At 48.1% G+C, this 22473-nt stretch overlaps 2 protein-coding genes and 1 non-coding gene across 5 annotated transcripts; 1 reads left to right on the top strand and 2 right to left on the bottom strand.

The window, feature by feature from the left end:
• Positions 1-1363: 1363 nt before the first annotated feature.
• On the bottom strand, positions 1364-12324 carry MGST3 (microsomal glutathione S-transferase 3). Of its 3 annotated transcripts, none has more exons than XM_088674867.1 (6): positions 11631-12324; positions 9008-9131; positions 6942-7015; positions 5517-5574; positions 2840-2912; positions 1364-1578 (listed from the first exon to the last, which is right to left on the bottom strand). In XM_088674867.1, the coding sequence occupies exons 2-6, from the start codon at positions 9122-9124 to the stop codon at positions 1469-1471; spliced, it is 432 nt and encodes a 143-aa protein (XP_088530993.1). In that variant the 5' UTR covers positions 9125-9131; positions 11631-12324; the 3' UTR covers positions 1364-1468. The 3 variants fall into 3 exon arrangements, with proteins under 3 accessions (XP_088530993.1, XP_034979738.1, XP_060132625.1); XM_035123847.3 differs by having other exon boundaries at positions 12276-12324; XM_060276642.2 differs by having other exon boundaries at positions 12279-12324.
• TRNAL-GAG (transfer RNA leucine (anticodon GAG)) lies at positions 11769-11838 on the top strand. The gene has a single exon. It is a non-coding gene; the product is annotated as a tRNA-Leu (tRNA).
• A 6372-nt stretch (positions 12325-18696) lies between the features above and the next one.
• LOC118089148 (leucine-rich repeat-containing protein 52-like) lies at positions 18697-22473 on the bottom strand. Its single transcript, XM_035123564.3, has 2 exons — positions 21813-22473; positions 18697-18947 (listed from the first exon to the last, which is right to left on the bottom strand). The coding sequence occupies exons 1-2, from the start codon at positions 22471-22473 to the stop codon at positions 18697-18699; spliced, it is 912 nt and encodes a 303-aa protein (XP_034979455.3).

Genomic DNA, 22473 nt, shown 5'->3' with positions numbered 1-22473 from the left:
CTCCTATGCTGTGGCCCCTGCTAAGCCTCGGGAGAGCCAGCAATCCTGAAACGAATGGCAAGGAGGACAGGTCTAGAGGAACCACCAACTTGGGCCAGTTTAGGAGACAAAAATGCAGCAAAAGGCCAGCTTTGGGGAGGAAAGAGTTCCTCACAGGGACACTGGAAGCAGTCCCCTGCCCCCTGTCCCCTGTCTCAAGCCAGCAGCATGCAAAAATGAACTGGCAGTGGGTGAGGCATCTTTTCCAAGTGGCATCCTGCGTTTTGGCTTGGCAGGGCAGACATGGACAGACTCTGCTGTCCACCAATATATGTCTTAAGAACAGCAACAATGTTTATCACTCTCCAAGATTCGGCATAAAAATTTCAAGTTGGATTATGCAGTGCGAGAGCAGCTATGTGGAAACTCAGGTAAGTAGATGCCACGGAGATTAAAGTAGGCAGTACTTAAAACTGTGCAACCTTTATAGGGTCTGGTGACTTCTGTTTCAGTGTACCTGAAGAAGTGTGCAGGCACACGAAAGCTCATACCTACGACAAACTTAGTTGGCCTCCAAGGTGCTACTGGAAGGATTTTTTTTTATTTTTTTGTTTTGACTACGTCAGACCAACACGGCTACCTACCTGTAACAAGCTTTATAGGAGGAAGAGATAAAATTCACAGACAATATTGACAATTCCATTCTACTCCCTCGGTAAGAGGCAGCGTGCGTCTGAGAATCAGTTGGTGGGAGAATGCTGATACAGTCATGGGCTCCGTGTGGGCTTCTCAGAGACATTGGGTTGGCCACTCTGAGAACAGAATTGCTGGACTAGATCTGCTTGTCTTATGTTCTTAAGCATACAATTCCATTGGGCATGGTCACCCTGGCAGGTCTTCCACACCCCTCTGGCAAGCATCACCAACTCAAGAGGTCCGGAGGGTGGCAGCACAAAAACAGGGCCTTCTCTGCAGTGGCTCCCTGTCTGGGGAATGCTCTCCCCAGGGAAGTTTGCCTTGCACCTCCATTATACACCTTTAGGTGCCAGGCAAAAACGTTCCTTTTTAATCAGGCCTTTGGTTGACCTGATCGACATTCTATGCCCTTTTAAAATGTGGGTCTTTGTGGGGTGTGTGTGTGTGTGTGTTATTGGGTTATTGTTTTTATTTTGAATTTATATATTGTTATCTTTTCTGTGAACCGCCCTGAGAACTCTGGGTATAGGAAGGTATATTAATTCAATAAATAATAATAATTTAAAAAAATAACCAGTTTTTTACCATGTGCTGCCTGTGCAGGGCTAGAGCTCAGGGAAAGTGTTTGGTGTGGAGAGGAATAAGGCTTATAAACAGATTATATCAAGAATGAAGGGAAAGAGAGCAGTTATGGTTAATGTTGGCTTTTATTTGATTTTTTTTATAATTAAAATATAATTGCATTATTGAAAGATTTAAAGGCTTTCCAGGCAGCCACAGAGGGGGTGTCCATCTAGTTACCGCACACCCAGCCAAGATGCACCAAAGCAGAGTAAACGGTGGTCCCTGCCAATCCGAGAAGTGCCAAAGAGCCGAGGACTCCTCGGTTTCGTTTCTTGGGATCTGTAAGGAAAAGGTGAGGTTCACATGACTCACACTTGGTACGAGAAGCAAGGCGAGCAGCTGATATTCCAGCTCCGCTTGTTGCGAGAAGCCTTCCTTTTCAGCTACCCAGCCAGAGCGCCAAAACTTTCAAAGCGTGCAGGATGGAGAAAGGGCAGCTGGCTCGCAGTGCAGCCGTGCACGCTATTCTGCAATCTACCTAGGATAAACTCAGTGGTTGTTTTGCCCACAAAGGGTACCTCTAAAACATCAGGTTTTAATTTTTTTACCGCCCCCTTCAAGATATGCTATCAAAGGCAAGACACAGGCTTCAGTACAAAAAGTTAGAGGCTTTGGTGGCCAAATGGCAGCAGGAAACACATTCATGAACTACTATTTCTGCTTTCCTAGACTGCTCCTCCTCACACCTTCCAGAGAGGACCTCCATGCACACTGCCCAGGCTTGCACCCCAGAGAGGTCACTGTGGTGCTCCTAATGCAGGAAAAACAATGCAGGAGGCAGCAGTTAAGAGTTACCAGTCTCTGCAGCCACAGCAGGCGCTGCGATTCTCCAGCCGTTTGACTTCACCCTGGAAGGTGCACTCCATTGTCTCTCAAGACAGATTGATGACAACAGCAACAATGTATTTGTAAAATATTGTTGCACACTGCCTTGATGTTATGCATGAGATGGTGGTCTACGTATAAGCATTTTACAAATAAATAAATTTGATAACAAAAACCAGCTGATTCTAAGCGGGGAGAAGTCCAATAGTTTTGAGATTTTGGGGTGTGTTTGGAGGGGTGTGTGTGTGTGCAACCTTGGGACCCCCTGTGTACATCCTCTAGTGCTCCATATGTGAAATATTTATTTTATTTATTTCCCAAAATTTATATTCTGCTTGATTGTAAAACCACCACCCCCCAAAGCTGTTGGGGGGGGGGGACAATGAAATTATCAGTGTGCTTCTATACTCTTGAGTCAACACTTCAGTATGTGCTCCAGAGAATGTATCTCTTTTTCTTGCAAAGGAGGATGGAGTTAAGGCATTGCATAATGGGATGAAATCCCACTATTTTCATTCTAAACATAGCTTCCTACTCTTATGGGAGGGGGGGCGGGAAGCATAAGGCAGACCATTCCTCTTGATTCCCAACTGTTTGCTCCCGTTTCCAAGCTCTTGCACAGTGCATGGAAGAGTTTGGCAACAGATCCAGTTGGGGTCCAAGGAAAACTCTGCAGGTGATGAACGGATTGCGTTCACCAGCCCCATAAACCCACCTCCTGTGTAGTAGCCGTAAGCATAAAGCAGTCTTCCGATGATCCAAGATGCACCTAGTCCTGTAGCAACCCGCTGGGGAAAAAAGCAGAAATAGTCACTTCTCATTTGGGGGGGGGCTGTGCTGATTAGAATGTGCAGCTTCTATTTTGTCTCCAGTTTTGTTTTAACATCTATATGGAACAAAAGGGGGCAGTCGATAGAAGTTTTGGAGTGAGTGCTCATCAGTATGATGACACTGACAGCTGTTCCGACAGACTCCCCTCAGATGGCTGTGGATTGTCCTTCCTTGGAGGTATTTAAGCAGAGGTTGGATGGTCATCTGTCATGGATGCTTTTAGTTGAGATTCCTGCATTGCAGGGGGTTGGACTAGATGACCCTTGTGCCCCTTCCAACAAGTCTATGGTAACGTTTGAATTAGGAGCAGCTGCCTGTACACACTGGAGTGCAGAACGGGGACCAATAAGCAGTGTTTCAGTCCTGAGAAGGCAGAGACCCTGTTGAGCGGTGGTCCCGTGTCCAGGAAATTGATCAACTACCTGTCTGGACTTGATTTACACCCTCCTGTAAAGGAGTTTTGGGGCCCTCCTTGACACGTCACTGTCATTAGAGGGTCAAGCAGCCTCTGTGGATAGGAGTGCCTTTTCCGAACTTCACCTGGTACACCAGCCGTATCCATTTATGGATAAGGAGAGCTTGACTCCTGTAGTCCATGAGCTGGTAATCTCAAAGCTAGATTGCTGCCTTGTGCTCTTTGGGGGGGCTGCCCTCGGGCCTCGTCTGGAAGCTCCACCTAGTGCAGAATATGGCAACTAGAATATGGGTGGGGGCCAACAGCATGTAACACCAACATTAAAGCCCTGGCTGCCCTTCTGCTACTGGGCTAGGTTCAAAGCCACTGACAACTTGGGTCCATGATATCTTGAGGACTAATTTAAAAGTGCAAGGAGCAGCTCTCTCTCGCTTGCTCCCAAATTTGAAAAGGGGTGGGTGGGAAAGCACACCAGCTCGAGGTTTTTGTAGATCTCAAGTTGAGCTGACCTTCCTTGTTTGTCTGTCTCACTTTCTCTATTAAAATGGCTGCAATGAGGGTAGGAAAGAGGTTAAAGGCTCTCCCCTACCATGCAAAAAAACACTGCTCCTAAGCCAGGCATCCCCAAACTGTGGCCCTCCAGATGTTTTGGCCTACAACTCCCATGATCCTTAGCTAACAGGACCAGTGGTCAGGCATGATGGGAATTGTAGTCCAAAATATCTGGAGGGCCGAAGTTTGGGGATGCCTGTCCTAAGCTGTGTGGCAGCATAAGAATACTGATAATTTCTGATCAGTGGGGAAGCGCTTGGCAGGCTGTACTGAGAGGAGCTAACAACATCATGCTCTATACGACTTGGTGCTTGGACTACTGCAATGCGCTCTATGTGGGGCTACCTTTGAAGGTGACCCGGAAACTACAACTAATCCAGAATGCGGCAGCTAGACTGGTGACTGGGAGTAGCCGCTGAAACCACATAGCACTGGTCTTAAAAGACCTAGTGAAAGACCTAGTGTGTTTCCAAGCACAATTCAAAGTGTTGGTGCTGACCTTTAAAGCCCTAAACGGCCTCGGCCCAGTATACCTGAAGGAGCGTCTCCACCCCCATCGTTCAGTCCCAGACACTGAGGTACAGCTCTGAGGGCCTCCTGGCGGTTCCCTCACTGCGAGAAGCCAAGTTACAGGGAACCAGGCAGAGGGCCTTCTCGGTAGTGGCCCCCACCCTGTGGAACGCCCTTCCATGTCAATGAAATAAGCAACTACCTGACTTTTAGAAGACATCTGAAGGCAGCCCTGATTAGGGAAGTTTTTCATGTTTGATGTTTTATCACTTTTTTATTATTACTATTAATACTCTGTTGGTATTAATAGTATATATTGGTATCTGAAGAAGTGTGCATGTACACCAGGCATCCCCAAACTGCGGCCCTCCAGATGTTTTGGCCTACAACTCCCATGATCCCTAGCTAACAGGACCAGTGGTCGGGGAAGATGGGAATTGTAGTCCAAAACATCTGGAGGGCCGAAGTTTGGGGATGCCTGATGTACACGAAAGCTCATACCAATGACAAAGTTAGTTGGTCTCTAGGGACCCAGGTGGCGCTGTGGGTTAAACCACAGAGTCTAGGGCTTGCTGATCCGAAGGTCGGCGGTTCGAATCCCTGCAACGGGGTGAGCTCCCGTTGCTCGGTCCCAGCTCCTGCCCACCTAGCAGTTCGAAAGCACATCAAAGTGCAAGTAGATAAATAGGGACCGCTCCGGCGGGAAGGTAAGCGGTGTTTCCGTGCGTTGCTCTGGTTCACCAGAAGCAGCTTTGTCATGCTGGCCACATGACCCGGAAGCTGTCTGTGGACAAACGCCGGCTCCCTCGGCCTATAGAGCGAGATGAGCGCCGCAACCCCAGAGTCGGACACGACTGGACCTGATGGTCAGGGCCCCCTTTATCTTTACCTAAGGTGCTACTGGAAAGAATTTGTTGTTGTTGTTGTCCAGATTTGACCAGTATGGATGTTCCTGAGCTCTGCTCCAGAGAAACTACAGCAGGGAATCAAGTACCTTGGGCTTCACAGTCACACCCGGGCTTTACTCCCACTGAGCAGGCCGCGGAAAAACAAACCCCAAAGTCTCTCTCATCTTGGTACTTACCGGGAAGTAGATGCCGCTCACTCCAAGAAAGAATAAGAAGGAGGAATACACTTCTAACCTGCAAGGACAGAGACAGTGGTGTGTGTTGTGGCTTTTGTTTCTGTTTTTAAATGGCCTGGAACGAGCTCCCTCATTCGTGCCAGCTGGCTCAGAGACCAGGCCATCATCCTCAACAAGAGGCTGCAAGGAAGAAGGCAGCAGATTTTCACAGCTGCCCCTGAGTAATTTGCACGCTTGCAATGATTCCTTCCTGCTACGGAAAAGTCGGGCCTCTGCAGCTCTGTCAGGGTGCCAAGGAGACAAAGACTGCTCTTCTGCACAGGGTATTCCTTACTGCATCTTCCCCGTTCCAACCTCTGGGGTGTGCACACACGAATTAAGAGGAGGTTCAGAGCAGAGTATCGAGGATTGGTATAAAGGGGAGGAAAGGAAGGCCGAGGCAGGCACACAGTTGAGGTGCAAAGGTCCAAAGACAGGGACTCCCAACATATATCGATGTAGGAATCGCATGCTCTCTCTCAACAGGAAAGGTCAGCAAAATTTCACTTCCACAAGCTGGAAATTTCCTCAGGATTCCGTAACCCACCTTTCCTGGCTGTTGCATGAGCTCTGAGCTCCAGCAATGCAGACTCCTGAACCACCCAGGGACTATCTGCCTCCGATAGGGTTGCCAGACTCAATAGAGGACAGGACTCCTGTGCCTTTAATTGCCCTGCTCTCTTTTGAGTCTGGAAACCTTAAAGAGAAACCAGCAGACCCTTTGTTTAATTTCCAAGCAAAGGGTCTGCTGGTTTCTCTTTAAGGTTTCCAGACTCAAAAGAGAGCAGGGCAATTAAAGGCACAGAAGTCCTGTCCTCTATTGAGTCTGGCGACCCTAGCCTCCGACAAGCCTTTCACTGACAAGCCACTGGCCGTAGCAAGACACTCAACAGCCAAAAGACTATTGCAAGGGCTGACACACAGAAGAGGGAACAGGCTTGTTTTCTCCTGCTCTGGAGGGTAGGACTCGAACCCATGGCTTCAAGTTACAAGGAAGGAGATTCCAGCTAAACACCAGGAAGAACTTTCCGACGGCAAGAGCCTTTTGACTCCCTCGGAAGGCGGTGGACTCTCCTTCCTTGGAGGTTTTTAAGCAGAGGTTGGAGGGCCATCTCTCAAGGCTGCTTTTGCTGAGATTCCTGCATCACAGGGGGCTGGACTTGATGACCCTTGGGGTCCCTTCCAACTCTAAGATTCTATGATTCCACAACTGGGACAGGCATTTAGAATATGGATTTCCTCAGGTATCACGCCTGCTACAGGCAGCACGGAAGGGATTGCTGCACTGAGAATGGTTTCTCAAAGCAGCAGCATCTGCACCACATCTAAGACATCTAAAACATCTAAGAAAGCAAAATTAAATTCCTCGTGCCGAGGGATACTCACGTGTTTTGGTGTGCCCTCTGGATACAGTTGAAGAGATGTCCATTTTCAGGGTCTGTGCTGTACATGTTTGGGTACTTTTGAGGGAGGTTAGTGGGGGGAGGGGGAGAGAGAAAGTGAGAAAGTAAATGTCCACACCTCATCAACTATGGAGTTAAAAGCTGTTATTGTTGTTGTTGTAATTTATATACCGCCCTATACCCGGGGGTCTCAGGGCAGTTCACAGATAAAATCAAAATATAAAACTACAAAATACATAATAAAAATAAAAACAACAACCCAATAGCCCCCCCTACAAAAGAGCCACATTTTAAAAGGGCATAGGATGTCAATCAGATCAACCAAAGGCCTGGTTAAAAAGGAACATTTCTGCCTGGCGCCTAAAGGTGTATAATGAAGAGCATTCCACAGGCGGGGAGCCACTGCAGAGAAGGCCCTGTTCTCGTGTTGCCACCCATCGGGCCTCTCGAGGAGGAGGCACACAAAGGAGGGCCTCAGAAGATGATCTCGGGGTCTGGGTAGGTCCATACGGAAAGAGGCGGTCCTTGAAGTATTGCGGTCCTGAGCCATTTAAGTGTTCCACATGCTACCTAGTGATCAATGTGTTACTCTATTCCCACACCCAATGGGCACACAGAATGGGAGCCATGGCAGCCACTGACTGACTGGGTTTCTGTTTTGCACTTTGCCGGAAACGCACATTCGCAGACATATCGTGTGTCTGAGCGTGCTCCTTTTGTGCGAGACTTTCCTGCTGTTTCCTGCCATCTTTCTCTTGCCTTCTGCCTGCAAGCCTTCCCACCATGGCAGGAGAGGAAGAAACTCTCCTTTTCTCCAGCCTGGTCTCCGGCCAGACCTGGAAGAAGCCATGGCGTCTCAAAGCAAAAGTCAACAATAGCAGGTGAAACAAGCCAGGTCACTCGCCACAAGGGGGATAAGAGCCCAAACACAACAGCAGCAACCCTCCCCTCCCAAGTTGCTTCTTCTCCCTTTATGTTTGCTTGAAAAGTGCATTTCAAAGGCTCTTTGCAGGAATGAACTAACACAGAAGCGAGAGTGCCAAGGAAGAGGAGTGGTAGGGACACGGCTTGCCAGTCTCATGGCTGAAGTCCCCCCACCCATTCCTGAGCCACGAGAAAGCATGCACAAAGCCCGGCTCCAGTTGTTTTTTAGAGAGGCTTATGACTCACTAGCGAGCAGACACACCCTCTGGCCTCCTTCCCAACTGTGGCAGCAAAGCCTTCCAGGAAGAGGAGAGGAAGTATTTTCTGTGCACGATTTGGAGCGGAGGGTTTCTTGGAAGGCTCCTCTGTTTTGGAGACCCCTGGAAAACGGCTCACCCTCTCTCCAAGCAATGCTAGCAGCTGAGAACCACAGAAGCCGGCAAGAGCGGCCACGCAGCTCGTTCCCCCTGCGGCAGCTTTCAGATTAGAAACATTGGTGCAGCGCTGCCAGCTGTGGGCGTTTGGCAAAAGCCAACTCACAAATTCCTCGCCCAAGTCCTCACAGATTAAAAAAACCAAGAGAGAGTTGGAAGCTATGATATGAATATCAAATCTACTGTCAAGGATGCCCTGAGCCACCTTCAAGGCCTGCCTACATAATGCGTGCAAACACCAGAACTGGAACAGATTCAAGGTCTATCTAGGCCGTTCCCATCAACGGCCACCCATGTGCTACTTGGGCATTTGCAAGCAGGGCATGAAGGGACGAGCCCTCTCAGCAACTGGCACTCATTGAGGTACACTGCCTTTGACTATGGAGGTTCCACTGAGGCAGCATGTCACCTGGCAGAAAGTAGCATTAGCTGCCTGCAGTGTTGCCATTTGCGCATGGCTTACTCAAGAGCGCACCAAAGGAAGGGGGAGAGGGAACCCACCCACTTTCCAGTCAGCAAAGGGGAAAAATCCCACGCCACTGGCCATGAGGTCTAAAAAAACATGGTTCTTTGAAAAAAGGAAGAACAGACCCCGCAGGAAATAAGCAGAATGATCAGATTATATTGGATATGTTGCGTCTGTACTCTTGTCTTCCCAGAGACTTGATGCAGCAATGCCCCCCCCCCTCACCTGAACATTGTATTTCTTGCGGGCTTTCCCCACATTGATGGCAAGGTGTGTTACCAAGATGAAACTGGCCGCACCGGTGAGAATCACATAGCCGTATTCCTTCGAGAGAACCACCATCTTGGCACTGAGGAGAGGGAAAAGGGGAAGGTTAGTCCAAGCCCAAGAATCAGAATCACTCCCCCCCCCCAAAGACACACAGAGTGGGCAAGCACACATCACTCTGGTAGCAAGAGACAGACAACAACAGGTCACAGTGAGAAGCCTCCTGACCCTGAGCACAATAGGAAAGGGATTTGAGGGTCATACAAAGGAGCAGAGCAGAAACACAGTGGGAGCCAGTCTCTGCAGTCCAGCAACTCGGAAGCCGGCTTCCAGTTCCATTGCTACCCTAACTCGAAGTAGAGAAAGGATGCCAAAGTCCTTGGTATGTCGGCACTGGGTGTCAGGGGTCGGAAAAAACATACTATTGTAATCAGAACTATCTGTGCCTTTAATCAACTTCTACTCAACCTGCATTTCTGCTGCCTTCCTCCCGAACTCGCTGATCTCCAATCTTAATTTCAGAACGCGGGTGAGTTGTGTTCATCCACCTGGCAGCCTAATTTGCGTTTGGTGCAACCACCAAAGGGGAAGATACGCAGTGGGGTTAAGGGACGAGCCTTGCTGATATTCTGGAGAGGGGAGAGCACAGTCTGCATTGCAGCCCACATTCTCTGTTTTCTCCTCAATTAAAACGCACAAAGTTTTGGTGCGGATCAGCTGCAGGGCATATTCTGCTCTTTCGCTCTCCCTACAAGGGACCCAGGTGGCGCTGTGGTTAAACCACTGAGCCTAGGGCTTGCTGATCAGAAGGTCAGCGGTTCGAATCCCTGTGGTGGGGTGAGCTCCCGTTGCTTGGTCCCAGCTCCTGCCAACCTAGCAGTTCGAAAGCACATCAAAATGCAAGTAGATAAATAGGAACCGCTACAGCGGGAAGGTAAACGGTGTTTCCGTGTGCTGCTCTGGTTCGTCAGAAGTGGTTTTGTCATGCTGGCCACATGACCTGGAAACTATATGCCGGCTCCCTCGGCCAATAATGCGAGATGAGCGCGCAACCCCAGAGTCGGTCACGACTGGACCTAATGGTCAGGGGCCCCTTTACCTTTACCCTGCTTGACTTCCATGTTTGCTTGGAAGTAAGACCTGCAAAATTCAGTGGAATTTTCCTTCAGAAACTAACTATAGGGTTGTAGCCCCAGGCAGTTCACATCCTTTGGGGCAATGGCCTACGGTACATCTATTTCTTTATCCCCTTTTTCTTGTAGTAATTTCAGTTCCTTCTTTCAGCTGTAAAACGGCAAATGGTAGCTTATAGTTTAAGAATAATTAAAGCAACGCAATAAGCAATGCAAATATAATGAAACAGCAAGTAACGACACAGCCTTTTCTGTGGTGGTGCCTCTGCTACTGAGCTCCTTCCCTCCCTCCTGAGATTTATCGATGCTGCTGTCGGTCATTTTTCTGACCCCCCTGAAAAACTTGTTTACAGTATTTCTCTACTATTATAGCTAGAGCAATCAACATGCTCTGACTTGAAGAGTCAGAAATGAGAGCCAGCACTATTTTTCCAGAGGCCAACGATGTTATCTCTCTTCCATAAACAAGCCCCAGGAGGGCAATGTCTTATTTTAGTGGCTGTTAATAAAATTAATGTGCCCCAAAATGCTCCTGACTCTAGATTACTGTGTCAGTCTGCGCATGTTCAGATCAGACAGGCGGACGATGCCTTTGCAACAAGTCATTGCAGAATCGAGGAATGAAGGGTAGCTGTTGCAGCACATACATGCGCCAGGGTGCAGGCGTACTGGCATGTTTTCCCCTGGCACCCTCTATCTTCAAATGCCTGCATTAAACACACCAGATACCCCACTCTGTCTTAACTAGACCACCCCAGATCTCCGGGTATCTGCCAACCTTGCCTATGAAGTTGAAATCTATACACACAGGGGAGGCTTTTTTCAAGCAACAGCCCCCTCCCACAATACTCTAGCAGAAATCCTAGGCCGTGTAGGCGGAAAATCCCAGCAATGCACCCAGAGGAACCGCCTAAGCTTGAAGTACTGGAAAAGAGGAAGACAAAGACGGAAGGATGCCCAGCAGGCAGCTATAAAATGTTCTGGGGCAGAGGCTGCCTTTTCGCAGGATTTTTCCTCTACTATGTCTCAGTGACAAGAGGAAATTGCACTTCTCGAGGCAGCCAAGTCTGGGCAAAGTTGAGGGCCCTGGGACTTGCAACGCCTGGTCCGGAAGAAAAAGCAACAGCGAGCGAGTTCGCCTTGTGTAAAGTTGCCCCACCAAGAGCCCTTAAGGTGTAAAGTCCAAACACACAAGGGCGCTTATCTGCAACCCGATGTCCTTTCACCCCAACAAGTTAAACTGTACATGGGTGATATCTTCAACTGCCGTGCCCACCACATCCCTTGCAAGGCTCAGTCATCCTGAGCAGGTTGCAGCCAGCGTGATTTGCCCCAGATATATCAGGTCAAGTCCACACATGTGGTTTGGGAGAATGGTAACGGCACTAGGAAATCGCAAACCAGTTGCTGCAAAATTGTGCAAGGGAATCTACTCTCCACCAACTCACTTCTCCAACAGCCCTTGCTCATTCCACGCGGCTGAAAGTCAGCAGTTTCTGCTGAAGGACGGGCACCCTCCAGGACAAGGGGCTGGCCCTGCCATCCAGCATCCTGCCAGCCGTGGACAAAGCCCCATCTTCTGGCATGTTTAGCTCAGTTGGTGAGAGCGTGGTGCTGAGAACGCCAAGGTTGCAGGTTCGATCCCCGCATGGGACAGCTGCATACTCCTGCATTGCAGGGGGGCTGGACTAGATGGTGCCCAGGGTCCCCTTGCACCCCTATGATTTCTATGCTTGGCCGGGTTTCGCTCACAAGCCCTGCCGTTTTTACAAACGCGCTGTCAAGCTTTGCCACAATCTCAGCCCGACCAGCAGCGGCTTGCAGCCGGCAGGATTCGCACTCGAGGGCTGGGAGTCGCCAGCAGCCGCTTCGCCGCCGGGGCAGGGAGGGAGCCGCCCGTGAAGGGCAAAAGCGCCCCCGCGGACGGGGCGGGAGGAACTTGGCCCGCGACGCCCGGAGCTGAGCCAGGGGACACCGGGCCCGAGAGCCTGGGAAAGGGCCGAGCAGGAGCAGGGCGCACGGCTGCGGGAAGCTCTGCCCGGCTCCGAAGACCCTCGCCCTCCCGTCCGCCCGTCCCGTTGACCCGGACTCACCGCCGCCGCCGCCCAGCAAGAGTAGGCTGAGAAACGCAGCGCCGCCCCGGGCCAAGAGGGAAGCCCAGCCCACGTCGGGGCGGATCCACCCGAGGGCGCGGCTGCTCCGAAACGCGGAGCGCGCAAGAGCGCCCTCTCCAATGGAGAAAGGAAAGTTTTACGGTAGCACATCTCTCTCTCTCTCTCTCTCTCTCTCTCTCTCTCTCTCTCTCTCTCTCTCTCTCTCTCTCTCTCTCTCTCTCTCTCTCGGTTTGTTTGTTTGTTTGTTTGTTTGTTTGTTTGTTTTAAAAAGTATTGCCTAGTTAGCCTTTTTGAAAAAACAAAAATTATTTATGTTTTCAGGTTTATACATTTCACTAACTTTACAATTCTTTTGACGTTTCAAAACTCGACTTCCTTCCCCCTCTTTCTGCGGTTCCTTAAATTTATTTTGAATATCTTCTTTTGCGTATCCAAAATTAACTTAATTTGCTCATTTATTCATCTACTTTAAATATATACTGTTATGAAACTACTGCAGGTTGTTACCATAATCCTGCCAATGTTCTTACCTGTTTACAGTTTGTCTGTAAATATTCAAGGAACCATTTCCATTCTTTTATATATAAAAAAAGTTTGTTATCTTGATTTCTTATTCTTCCAGTAAGTTTCGCCATTTCTGCCTATTCCATATGTTTTTGTATCCATTCTTCCTTTGCTGGGACTCCCACTGGCATGCTTTCGAACTCTTGTCACTTGAACCGCTAACCTTCTGATCCAGAGGCTCAGCGGTTTTAGACTCCAGTGCTACCTACCGGTACATTCCTTATGATCCTGCACCTCAGGGCGGTCCAACTACTCATACCAAATAGTGAACTGCAAGAGTATTTCGACACACAACCTACAGGCCACACACTGCTTTGTTGAATGGGCGGGGAGGGACGGGGAGCAAGCCCAAAATGTGACACCCCCATTCCCCAGCCCTCACACTAAAGACGCACCAACACACTCCATATAACAGATTCAAAGCTCTGAGAAGTACTACTAAGGCCATGCCGAGGCTCACGTGCTTTGCAGTGACCCTGAAATATACTTAGATTCCAGAAGTAATTTCATGCTGTTTATTTCAGCTCATAGGAACAGCGATTGAATTGCCCCCTCCCCCCGAAAGGATTCGGCAAAATTTAGATTGGGACAGAGCAGGAGTGGGATGAGGGAGAACTGTATTAATTTTTATGGACTGATTAAAAAATGGTCTGAATTCGGAATGTATTAAGGAGCTGGCTGAAAGGGGGGTAGATTTAGTTTTGTGGGTGGGAATAAAAAGGGGTAAAAGAGTTCGATAGCTAAGTTTGAATATTTTTGGGTAAAGGGTAGGGAATATTAGGTAAAAAATAGTAATGTGAAGTGTGAAGGGTTAATAGTTAATAGTTTAAAAGATGTTATAATTTGGAAGAAAGAATGTGATTTTAGAGTTGGAAACTGCAATAGCTAGTGAATTATTGAGAACTCAAGAAGGGGGTATGAGGAAGTCCGAAATGTTTAGATTTAAAGTAATATAGTATTAATTTAGGTTTATTTTTCTTTTTTCTATCTTTTGGTCATTTACGTGAAGAATACGTGAAGAATACAGTGGTACCTCGGTTTATGAACACAATTGGTTCCGTAAGTCTGTTCATAAACTGAAGCGAACTTTCCCATTGAAAGTAATGGAAAGTGGATTAATCTGTTCCAGACGGCCCGCTGAGTACTTAAACTGAAGCGTTCATAAACTGAAGTGAACTTTCCCATTGAAAGTAATGGAAAGTGGATTAATCCGTTCCAGACGGGTCTGCAGAGTACTCAACCTGAAGTGTACTTAACCTGAAGCATGGGTGTAATTGGTTCCGGAATTCTGTTCATATACTGAAGCGTTCATAAACTGAAGTGAACTTTTCCATTGAAAGTAATGGAAAGTGAATTAATCCGTTCCAGATGGGTCCGCGGCGTTCATAAACCGAAAATTCGTAAACCGAGGTGTTCATAAACCGAGGTTCCACTGTATTGGAGAATAAGATTTGATGATATTGTTTTATAATTTTTGTATTTTCTTATTGTTTTTTTCCTATATGTAAAATCCAATAAAAATTATCTTAAAAAAAAATGAATCCCCCCCCCCGGCAAACCTCAGGTTTTATATACATTATTTACACAATGAGTACCATCTGATTGGTTGATTATGTTTCCCTCCTGGGGAGACCCGGCCAGTGACTCTCTGTTGTACCTGTGAAGAAAGTGACTATCTTGCTTGTGCCTGGTACCTCCGACAGCCCGGCTGGGTTAGTGGCGTCTTCCATCTTCTCCCAGCCATGTGGACTAGATGACAAAAAATGTGGGAGGTTATGTCATACACTCACATATCAGATTAGGGAGGCCAAAACACCAAAGACTTGGCAATTCTTTTATGACACACGGTTCCTAAAGAAAAAGTCGCATAGCTGCCAAGTTATCCCTTTTTTACAGGGATTTTCCCTTATGCTGAATAGGCTTCCTCGTGAGAAAAGGGAAAACTTGGCAGCTATGAAAAGGCGATACATCGGGGACTTCCGGTTCGTCGCGGCGGTGAGAAGGACGCAGGGACTTCGTGTGCCGAGGTCCCTGGCTTCTCGGAGGGGGGGGGAAGTCCGCAGAGCGAGCGGACTCCCCGTAAAAGCATCGGATCGAGAGTTCCGATGACTCAGGCGTCCAGCGGCTGCTCCGTTTGGCGGATCCCCCGCCGCCCGAGAGCTCAATAGAGCGATCGTGAGCCGGTGGGGTTGAACCGCGGGAGCCATTTTGGGCCACATCTTACCTCCGGGAAGCGAAGCTCCGAGTCCTGACCCGGCAAGCGGCGGATTCTTCCGATTTGATACTAAAGATTCCTAAAGAAGTAAGTGGAACTTTGATCGGGATCCTAAATTTGCTGATTGGAAAATAGGAGAGACTTAAAGAAACGGAAGCCGGTCTCTTCCTAATGGGAAACTGGGAGGCGTTTGGAAAAAAAAATCCAAAGCTGAATAACGAAAGAATTTGAAACTGTGGTCCTGAGAGGGAAAAAAGACTTTTTGGAACCATCTCAGCCCCCGAGTCCGGCACCCCTTGAGGTACAGCGGCATTAAGGGGAATAGTGTTTTGACAGCTGTCAAAAGCTGTCAAACTGTCAAAAGACCAGGTGGATTGATTGCATTGCTGTGAACAGGAAAAATTGTTGGTAAAAGTGAAAGAACTATTTAAATTGGAAGTAAGAATGGATTTGGGACTGAGTTAAGAATCAAGAAAAAGAACAGCCAAAATGGAGTCGATCGTCTGAGAGAGGAATTTTCCAGTACCCATTGTTCCCTACCCCCTGTTTATCTGTGGTTACGAGAGGTATGAAAACAAAGCTGTCTCGAGCCTTCCAGGAGACTGTACTGAACTACTTGCTGTCATGGGAAGATTTCTACAAGGAATGGCATCATCCCAACTTACCACCAGTTGAGATTGAAGTCCAAGTCCAGGACTTAGAGGATAATTTAAATCTAAATTTGGAGACTGCTGATTCTGAGACTGTGTGTGAGGAGAAACAATTGGAAGAGGACTTGGACTGTGATAAATTTGTTTGGGATGAAGCAAAATATGACTTCCAAAAGGAAGAAAAACAACCAGAACAAGAAGATGAGAGACTAAGGGACTTAAAGTTTAATGGATTTGAAGATCATGGAGGGGTTAAAATGTGGAGTGGGGTGTTTGAGGGATGGGAAGGACAGGGGCAGGGGGGGGGGCAAAGGCCTGGAGATGGACTTGGGAAAGAATGGGTGTGGGGTAAAAACTTTAGTTAAAAGGTATTGTTTTGGTTTCTGAAAGACGGTCTTCGAAATCTTGGCATGACAATGGAAATGCTGAACCAATTGGGGGAAAAAGACTTAGGGAGAAGAGATGGAATGTAAAAAAGAAAGGGAAAAAAGTGTTATGTTTCCTTAAGGGAGTATAAGAATGGCTTGGAAAGAATTTTTAAGTTACTGTAAATTATTGCAGGTTAAGTGAGGTGTTTAGGCAGAAAGCTGCCTGCCCCCCTCTCCTTACTCTGAGGCACTCAGTGGCAGGGGGTGCCCAGATGGGTGAGGAGGAAATGGAACCTTGGAAGTGCTGTACCCTGCAGGCACCTCTTGTGGCAGGAGGGGACCTGTGGGAGGGCAGCATGAAAAAGGAGGAGGATTGAGTTAATATTATAAGATTAAGATTTGAAGCTGAGTTGGAAAATTCGCTACAAGTAATTAGAATTTGCAAGGAAAACCATGAGGAAGACAACCGAGGGAGTCGCAATTAAGATGTCAAAATAATAAGAACTGGGAAGTTTGAACTCTTCCCAATTTTCTTTTTGTTTTTGTTTTTTTTCTTCTTTCCTTTCTTTCTTTCTCTTTTTTTTCTAGGTTTATTAATATGATTATGAAAGAGTTGGGGGATGCAGATCCCCATAACTCCTTCCTCCCTGTTCTCTCAGTGGCAGGGGGGGGATATGGAGGGAGGAGGGAGGGGGGAAGCAGAACTCAACTCACAATTGGACCCCTTTGTTTCCTAAAGCACACGGGCCCTACTGGTGGCAGAAGTGGACCGGTGGGTGGAGGGAAAATGAAGGGACAGTGTTATATTATATGTCTTGTTTGTGTATTTCTTGTTTGAAAAATTAATAAAAATCTCTTTAAAAAAAAAGAAAAGAAAAGGCGATACATCAACCAAGGCAATATACAAGCACAAGTCTTTATTGATGGGTCACGTTTATGCAACTCCTCAAACAGGGAGGAAGCTGAATGGCAGTGGGTTTGAGAGAGGGTAAATGAGAGGTTAATACTTCATTTATTTGTGAAATTTCTCCACTCACAGCTACCTCTGATTTATTCCATGGCAAAGTAACTAGACAGCATCTTAAAAAGCAGAGACATCACCTTGCCGACAAAGGTCCGTATAGTTAAAGCTATGGTTTTCCCAGTAGTGATGTATGGAAGTGAGAGCTGGACCATAAAGAAGGCTGACCGCCGAAGAATCGATGCTTTTGAATTATGGTGCTGGGGAAGACTCTTGAGAGTCCCATGGACTGCAAGAAGATCAAACCTATCCATTCTGAAGGAAATCATCCCTGAGTGCTCACTGGAAGGACAGATCCTGAAGCTGAGGCTCCAATACTTTGGCCACCTCATGAGAAGAGAAGACTCCCTGGAAAAGACCCTGATGTTGGGAAAGATGGAGGGCACTAGGAGAAGGGGACGACAGAGGACGAGATGGCTGGACAGTGTTCTCGAAGCTACGAACATGAGTTTGACCAAACTGCGGGAGGCAGTGCAAGACAGGAGTGCCTGGCGTGCTATGGTCCATGGGATCACGAAGAGTCGGACACGACTAAACGACTAAACAACAACAAAGTAACTTTCACTTTGTCAATTTGTGCATAAGAATTATTTATTTATTTATTTATTTATTTATTTATTTATTTATTTACACCCCGCCCATCTGCCCGGGCCTCCCCAGCCACTCTGGGAGGCTCCCAACAGAATATCAAAAACACAATGAAACATCAAACATTAAAAACTTCCCTAAACAGGGCTGCCTTCAGATGTCTTCTAAAAGTCAGATATTTCCTCGACATCAGACGGGAGGGCATTCCACAGGGCGGGTGCCACTACCGAGAAGGCCCTCTGCCTGGTTCCCTGTAACCTCACTTCTTGCAGTGAGGGAACTGCCAGGAGGCCCTCTGAGCTGGACTTCAGTGTCTGGGCTGAACGATGGGGGTGGAGACACTCCTTCAGGTACAGTATACTGAGCCGAGGACGTTTAGGGCTTTAAAGGTCAGCCATCTCAGGCTGAGAAGGAGAGCCAGTGAAAAATAGTTTCAACCTGAGATATACAGTAGTTACACTCAATTAATTGGGGGTGGGGTGTGTGTCTGTGCGTCTTTCCTTGGCAGTTAGCAGTGTTCGTGCTAGAAACTTATTTTGTGCGCTTCACATCTCATGTTTTCAGTAAGCATCTGAAAGGGTTGCTATCGCATTGCATCTCGCTAATAATATTTCTATTGCAAGTAAAGAGCCATTCTGAGCCATTACCAAATATGAGGAAAGCTGCGCTCCAATCTAGCGCCAGGCATAGTAGCAACATCTTAACAGAATAATATCACTCTCCAAAGCCAAACTATTCCAGTAAGGTAATTTGCTGGCATTTGCTGTCATAGAGTTTCAAATATGATTCTGAGGATGTCTTTATTTTCAGGCATTTTACGCTTGTTTACTCCGAAATATGCCCCACTGTTTTAAAAAAAGAATTGCTTCCTAAGACATGTGTGGTGGACTGCAGTCTTAGTCCCACTGTGATCAGTGGGGCTTACTTCCAAGTAAAGATACGTAGGATGACGCTCTCAATATATCACCAAGCCCATTTTCAGAGTCTACTAGGCTCATTCGCCCCTGTCCTCTTCGTCTTCATCTCCTGTCCCAGTTAAGAATTCATACACAGCCGCGCAAACTCCCAAGAGCCAGGCAAACACTGTGCCGGCAGAGAAGATGCAGAACCCAACCAGCCCCAGGAAAAGATAGTCTTGGTCATCAAAATGGACGAAGCATTTATAATTAAGTTGCTCCTGTGCCTCTTCCAGCATCTTCAAGTCATGCACAAAAGCTGGGCTGTAACAGGTGACGTTGTCAGAGTCTGCAGAAGAAACACAAGGGTGACAAGTCTCGACTTGTGCATAAAACAACATGTCAATTAAGGACCTGTCTGCAGGCCTGTGGCCTTGGTCCTCTGCAGACCCAGGAAGACACCCTTCCCTTTAAACTCAGACCTAACTTGCTTTCATGTCCAGGCAAGTGCATAGCTGCCAAGTACCCCGTTTCCCCTGGGAAACCCCCGTTTTTACTTACCTTTTCCTGGTGGTCCCCCGTATCACTTCGTCTCCCGTTTTTCTCCGTTATTTTCTCCTGCCGGCGGCCATTTTTTTCTGATTTGCCCTTCTACGGGCACCAAAAATGGCCGTCGCCAGCTTCAAAAGTCACATCTAGGCATGCCCGGAAGTGCATAGACGCGACTTCCGGTGTCGGCGGCGGCCATTTTTGGTGCCCATAGATGGGCAGAGCGACACCGGAAGTTGCGTCGACGCACTTCCTGACATGCGTAGAAGCAACTTTCGATGCCGGCAGCGGCTATTTTGGGTGCCCATAGAAGGGCAAAACGACACCGGAAGTTACGTCGACACAACTTCCGGTGTCACACGGCTGCCGGTCCCGGATTCTGCAGTCCGGGACTTGGAAGGTAAGCAAGTGGTATATACCATACATTTCAGGAAACAAAAATAAATCAGCATTTTTGTTTGTTGTCTTTCTACTAAGCATCTAAAATGGCAGGCTAGAGTGCTTACTGCCCAATAGACTGATTACTGGACCCATTCCCAGGGACCAAATATTCTTGGAGGGGGAGGCAGAATTCTCCATCACTTTTGGGGGAAAGATTTCTGCAACTGAGGTTGGTTTTTTTGGGGGGGGGGTTGGTAATCCTTCCGAAATAATTGTCTTGGTGAATACTGAATGAAAAGCTATTATTAATCCGTGTTAGTGGGTGAATCCAAGGGTGATCTGGCTATGACATCTGTCACTCAATTGGTCAGCAGGGCTGATGTGGCTGATCTGACTGGCCCCTACCGCCCCTATCTTCCTATGCCCCTGCTTTCTGGGTCATGTGGCCAGCAGAACTAAACCGCTTCTGGTGCAGTGGGACACCGTGACAGAAACCAGAGCACACGGAACGCCGTTTACCTTCCTGCTGCAGCGGTACCTATTTATCTACTTGCACTGGCGTGCTTTCGAACTGCTAGTTTGGCAGGAGCTGGGACAGAACAATGGGAGCTCACTCTGTCATGGGGATTCGAAGTGCCAGCCTTCTGATTGGCAAGTGCAAGAGGCTCAGTGGTTTAGACCACAGCGCCACCCGCACCCCCCATGTACTAAGGATCCTGTAGCATTGGGTTGGCTGGGAGTTGGGCAAGATGACCTAGCCCAACTCCATCTTTGTGGCGGTGTGGTCACTCTGTGCTTCCTTACACAGAACCTCTTTTGCCCATTTTGCTCCCTATCTCCTAGTTTGGAGAGATCTTTGGGGAGCCATTGGCAGGAGCTGAGACAGAATAACGGGAGCTTACCCCATCGTGGGGATTCGAACCGCCGACCTTCTGATTGGCAAGTCCAAGAGGCTCAGTGGTTTAGACCAGTGGTCCTCAACCTTGGGCCTCCAGATAATTTTGGTCTACAACTCCCATGATCCCTAGCTAGCAGGACCAGTGGTCAGGGATCATGGGAATTGTAGTCTCAAAACATCTGGAGGCCCAAGGTTGAGGACCACTGGTTTAGACCACAGCGCCAGCCGTGTCCCAGCTTGCCCAAACGGTGGTGATGCCATTGGCAGAACTCATGCCGTGTTGGACCACCCAACTCTGGCACCAGAACCACCTAGCTTTATTGGATTTCCACCATTCGCCTAGTGCAGCTCTCAAAGACTGCGAGGGAGAAGGTTGCCTGCCCTGCTCTCATGTTGTAGAAGACAGCGGTCAAGTGGATCCACAAAGTTATCATGATGTGCCATCTTGTGCCACCGGCTGGCATGGAGCAGGGTGTGTCTTATTTCATTTCCAGAAGGAAAGAGGAGCTCTCGTAGCCAGATCAGCTTGCAGCCAGCATTAAAATTTAACCGCTGCTCTCAAACAAGGCGCAGAGGAATGCAAAAGGACGTGTCTATTTCACACACAAACAGTGTTGCTTGCTCTTTGAAACAGCAGTGGCAAGGCTATAAGGTGAGTTGTGTGACATAACTGGGAAACTGAGTTGCCTTCCCTGAAACATAAGCAGCTTCCTTCTCCTTTCCCCTTCCCCTTCTCTGAGAGTTACGACTCAGGAATAGAAATATTCTTCTGGGAGCATAGCTTTATCTCTGCTTGGAATATGGGAAGGGAGGGAACGATTCAGAAAGGGAATTAATGGGAAAGGGCCCCCGCTTTGGTAAAAGTGCGAGGGAAGGATCGAAACTTTGTGAATTGCATGGGTTTCCCCCAAAAAAACTACCATGATAATACGGCAAGCCTTATTATCATGCAACAACAGCTGAAAAGAATGGCATCAGCAAAATTGCAGGTAATAAAGCAAGAAACACTCTACTCAGAATAATGGAGAATCTTGGACACAATATTTTGACTTGGAAATCACAAGAAATTCAGGATAAACAGCTTTCTGTCGCCTTGATGGCCAATGAGGGGAGAAGGAGGCAAGACGAAATCTTTGTGTGCCTTTGCTTGACATTTTCAAAGAGCTTCTTATTATTCTCCCATTAACTTCGGCAAGAAAGTACCTTCCTGGTGCAATAGTTTAGGACTTACAGTATTTTTAAAGGCACTTGACCAAACGCCAGAGGGACATAGTTGTCCTGAGTCTACAGACTGCCCACCCTCTCAGCCCAGCAGCTGAGTGCTCACCCTACAGCTCACCTGGAGATGGGACACCCTCCCCTAGATGCTCAGCATTTCCCACTCACCTGGGATAGTTATGCCACTCTCTTTTATCAAGCTGCACAGTTCCATGAAGGAGCAGTTGCAGAACCAGGGATTCCCGCTTAAGCCCAGGCTTCTCAGGTTGGGCAGGTCCCTGATGGTAATTGCATCGATGAACGTCAAGCTACAGCGGCTCACATCCAGGTGCCTCAGCCAGGTGTTGTTGGCAAAGGAGTCCTTCTCAATCTCCACCAGACTGGGGTTGTCGGAGAGCTTGAGCACAACCAGGCTGCCGAGCTGGGAAAAGGTCCCAAACGTGACCAGCGTGAGGTTGTTGAAACTGAGGTCCAAGTAGACAAGCTTGATGATGCTCACAAAGGTGAAGTCCAGGTCCTGGCCCAAAGCATTGCCACTGCAATCGAGATAGATCAAGTCGCTGAGGAAGTTCAGCTCCACAGACGGCAAGTAGCTGAGCTGGTTTTGAGCCAGGATCAGCTGCCTGGTGTCCAGAGGGATGCTCTCCGGGAACTCTGCAAGCTGCTTCCCTGTGCAGTTCACAACCAGATACTCGCAAGTGCACCCCTGGGGACACGACACACCTTCTGCCGTCCTGCCAATTCCTAGGAGAAGCACCACCCACCGCAAGCAGTTCCCGGCTCCCTTCGCACCCCCATGTTCTCCACTCCATTCTGGGCCGGGAGCCAT

Source organism: Zootoca vivipara, chromosome 7, assembly GCF_965207765.1.
Source record: "Zootoca vivipara chromosome 7, rZooViv2.hap1.1, whole genome shotgun sequence".
In the NCBI taxonomy this organism is placed as follows: Eukaryota; Metazoa; Chordata; class Lepidosauria; order Squamata; family Lacertidae; genus Zootoca; species Zootoca vivipara.
The sequence above is the reverse complement of the archived record's forward strand: the minus strand, read 5'-3'. Positions and strand labels throughout refer to the sequence as shown.

Coding starts and splice junctions, on each gene's coding strand:
- MGST3 (XM_088674867.1), bottom strand. CDS start 9,124: ATGGTGGTTCTCTCGAAGGAATACGGCTATGTGATTCTCACCGGTGCG. Junction 2,913..5,516: donor TGAGCGGCATCTACTTCCCG/GTAAGTACCAAG, acceptor TTTTTTCCCCAG/CGGGTTGCTACAGGACTAGG. Junction 1,579..2,839: donor TTACGGCTACTACACAGGAG/GTGGGTTTATGG, acceptor TTTTCCTTACAG/ATCCCAAGAAACGAAACCGA.
- LOC118089148 (XM_035123564.3), bottom strand. CDS start 22,473: ATGGCTCCCGGCCCAGAATGGAGTGGAGAACATGGGGGTGCGAAGGGA. Junction 18,948..21,812: donor GAGTGGCATAACTATCCCAG/GTGAGTGGGAAA, acceptor TTTCTTCTGCAG/ACTCTGACAACGTCACCTGT.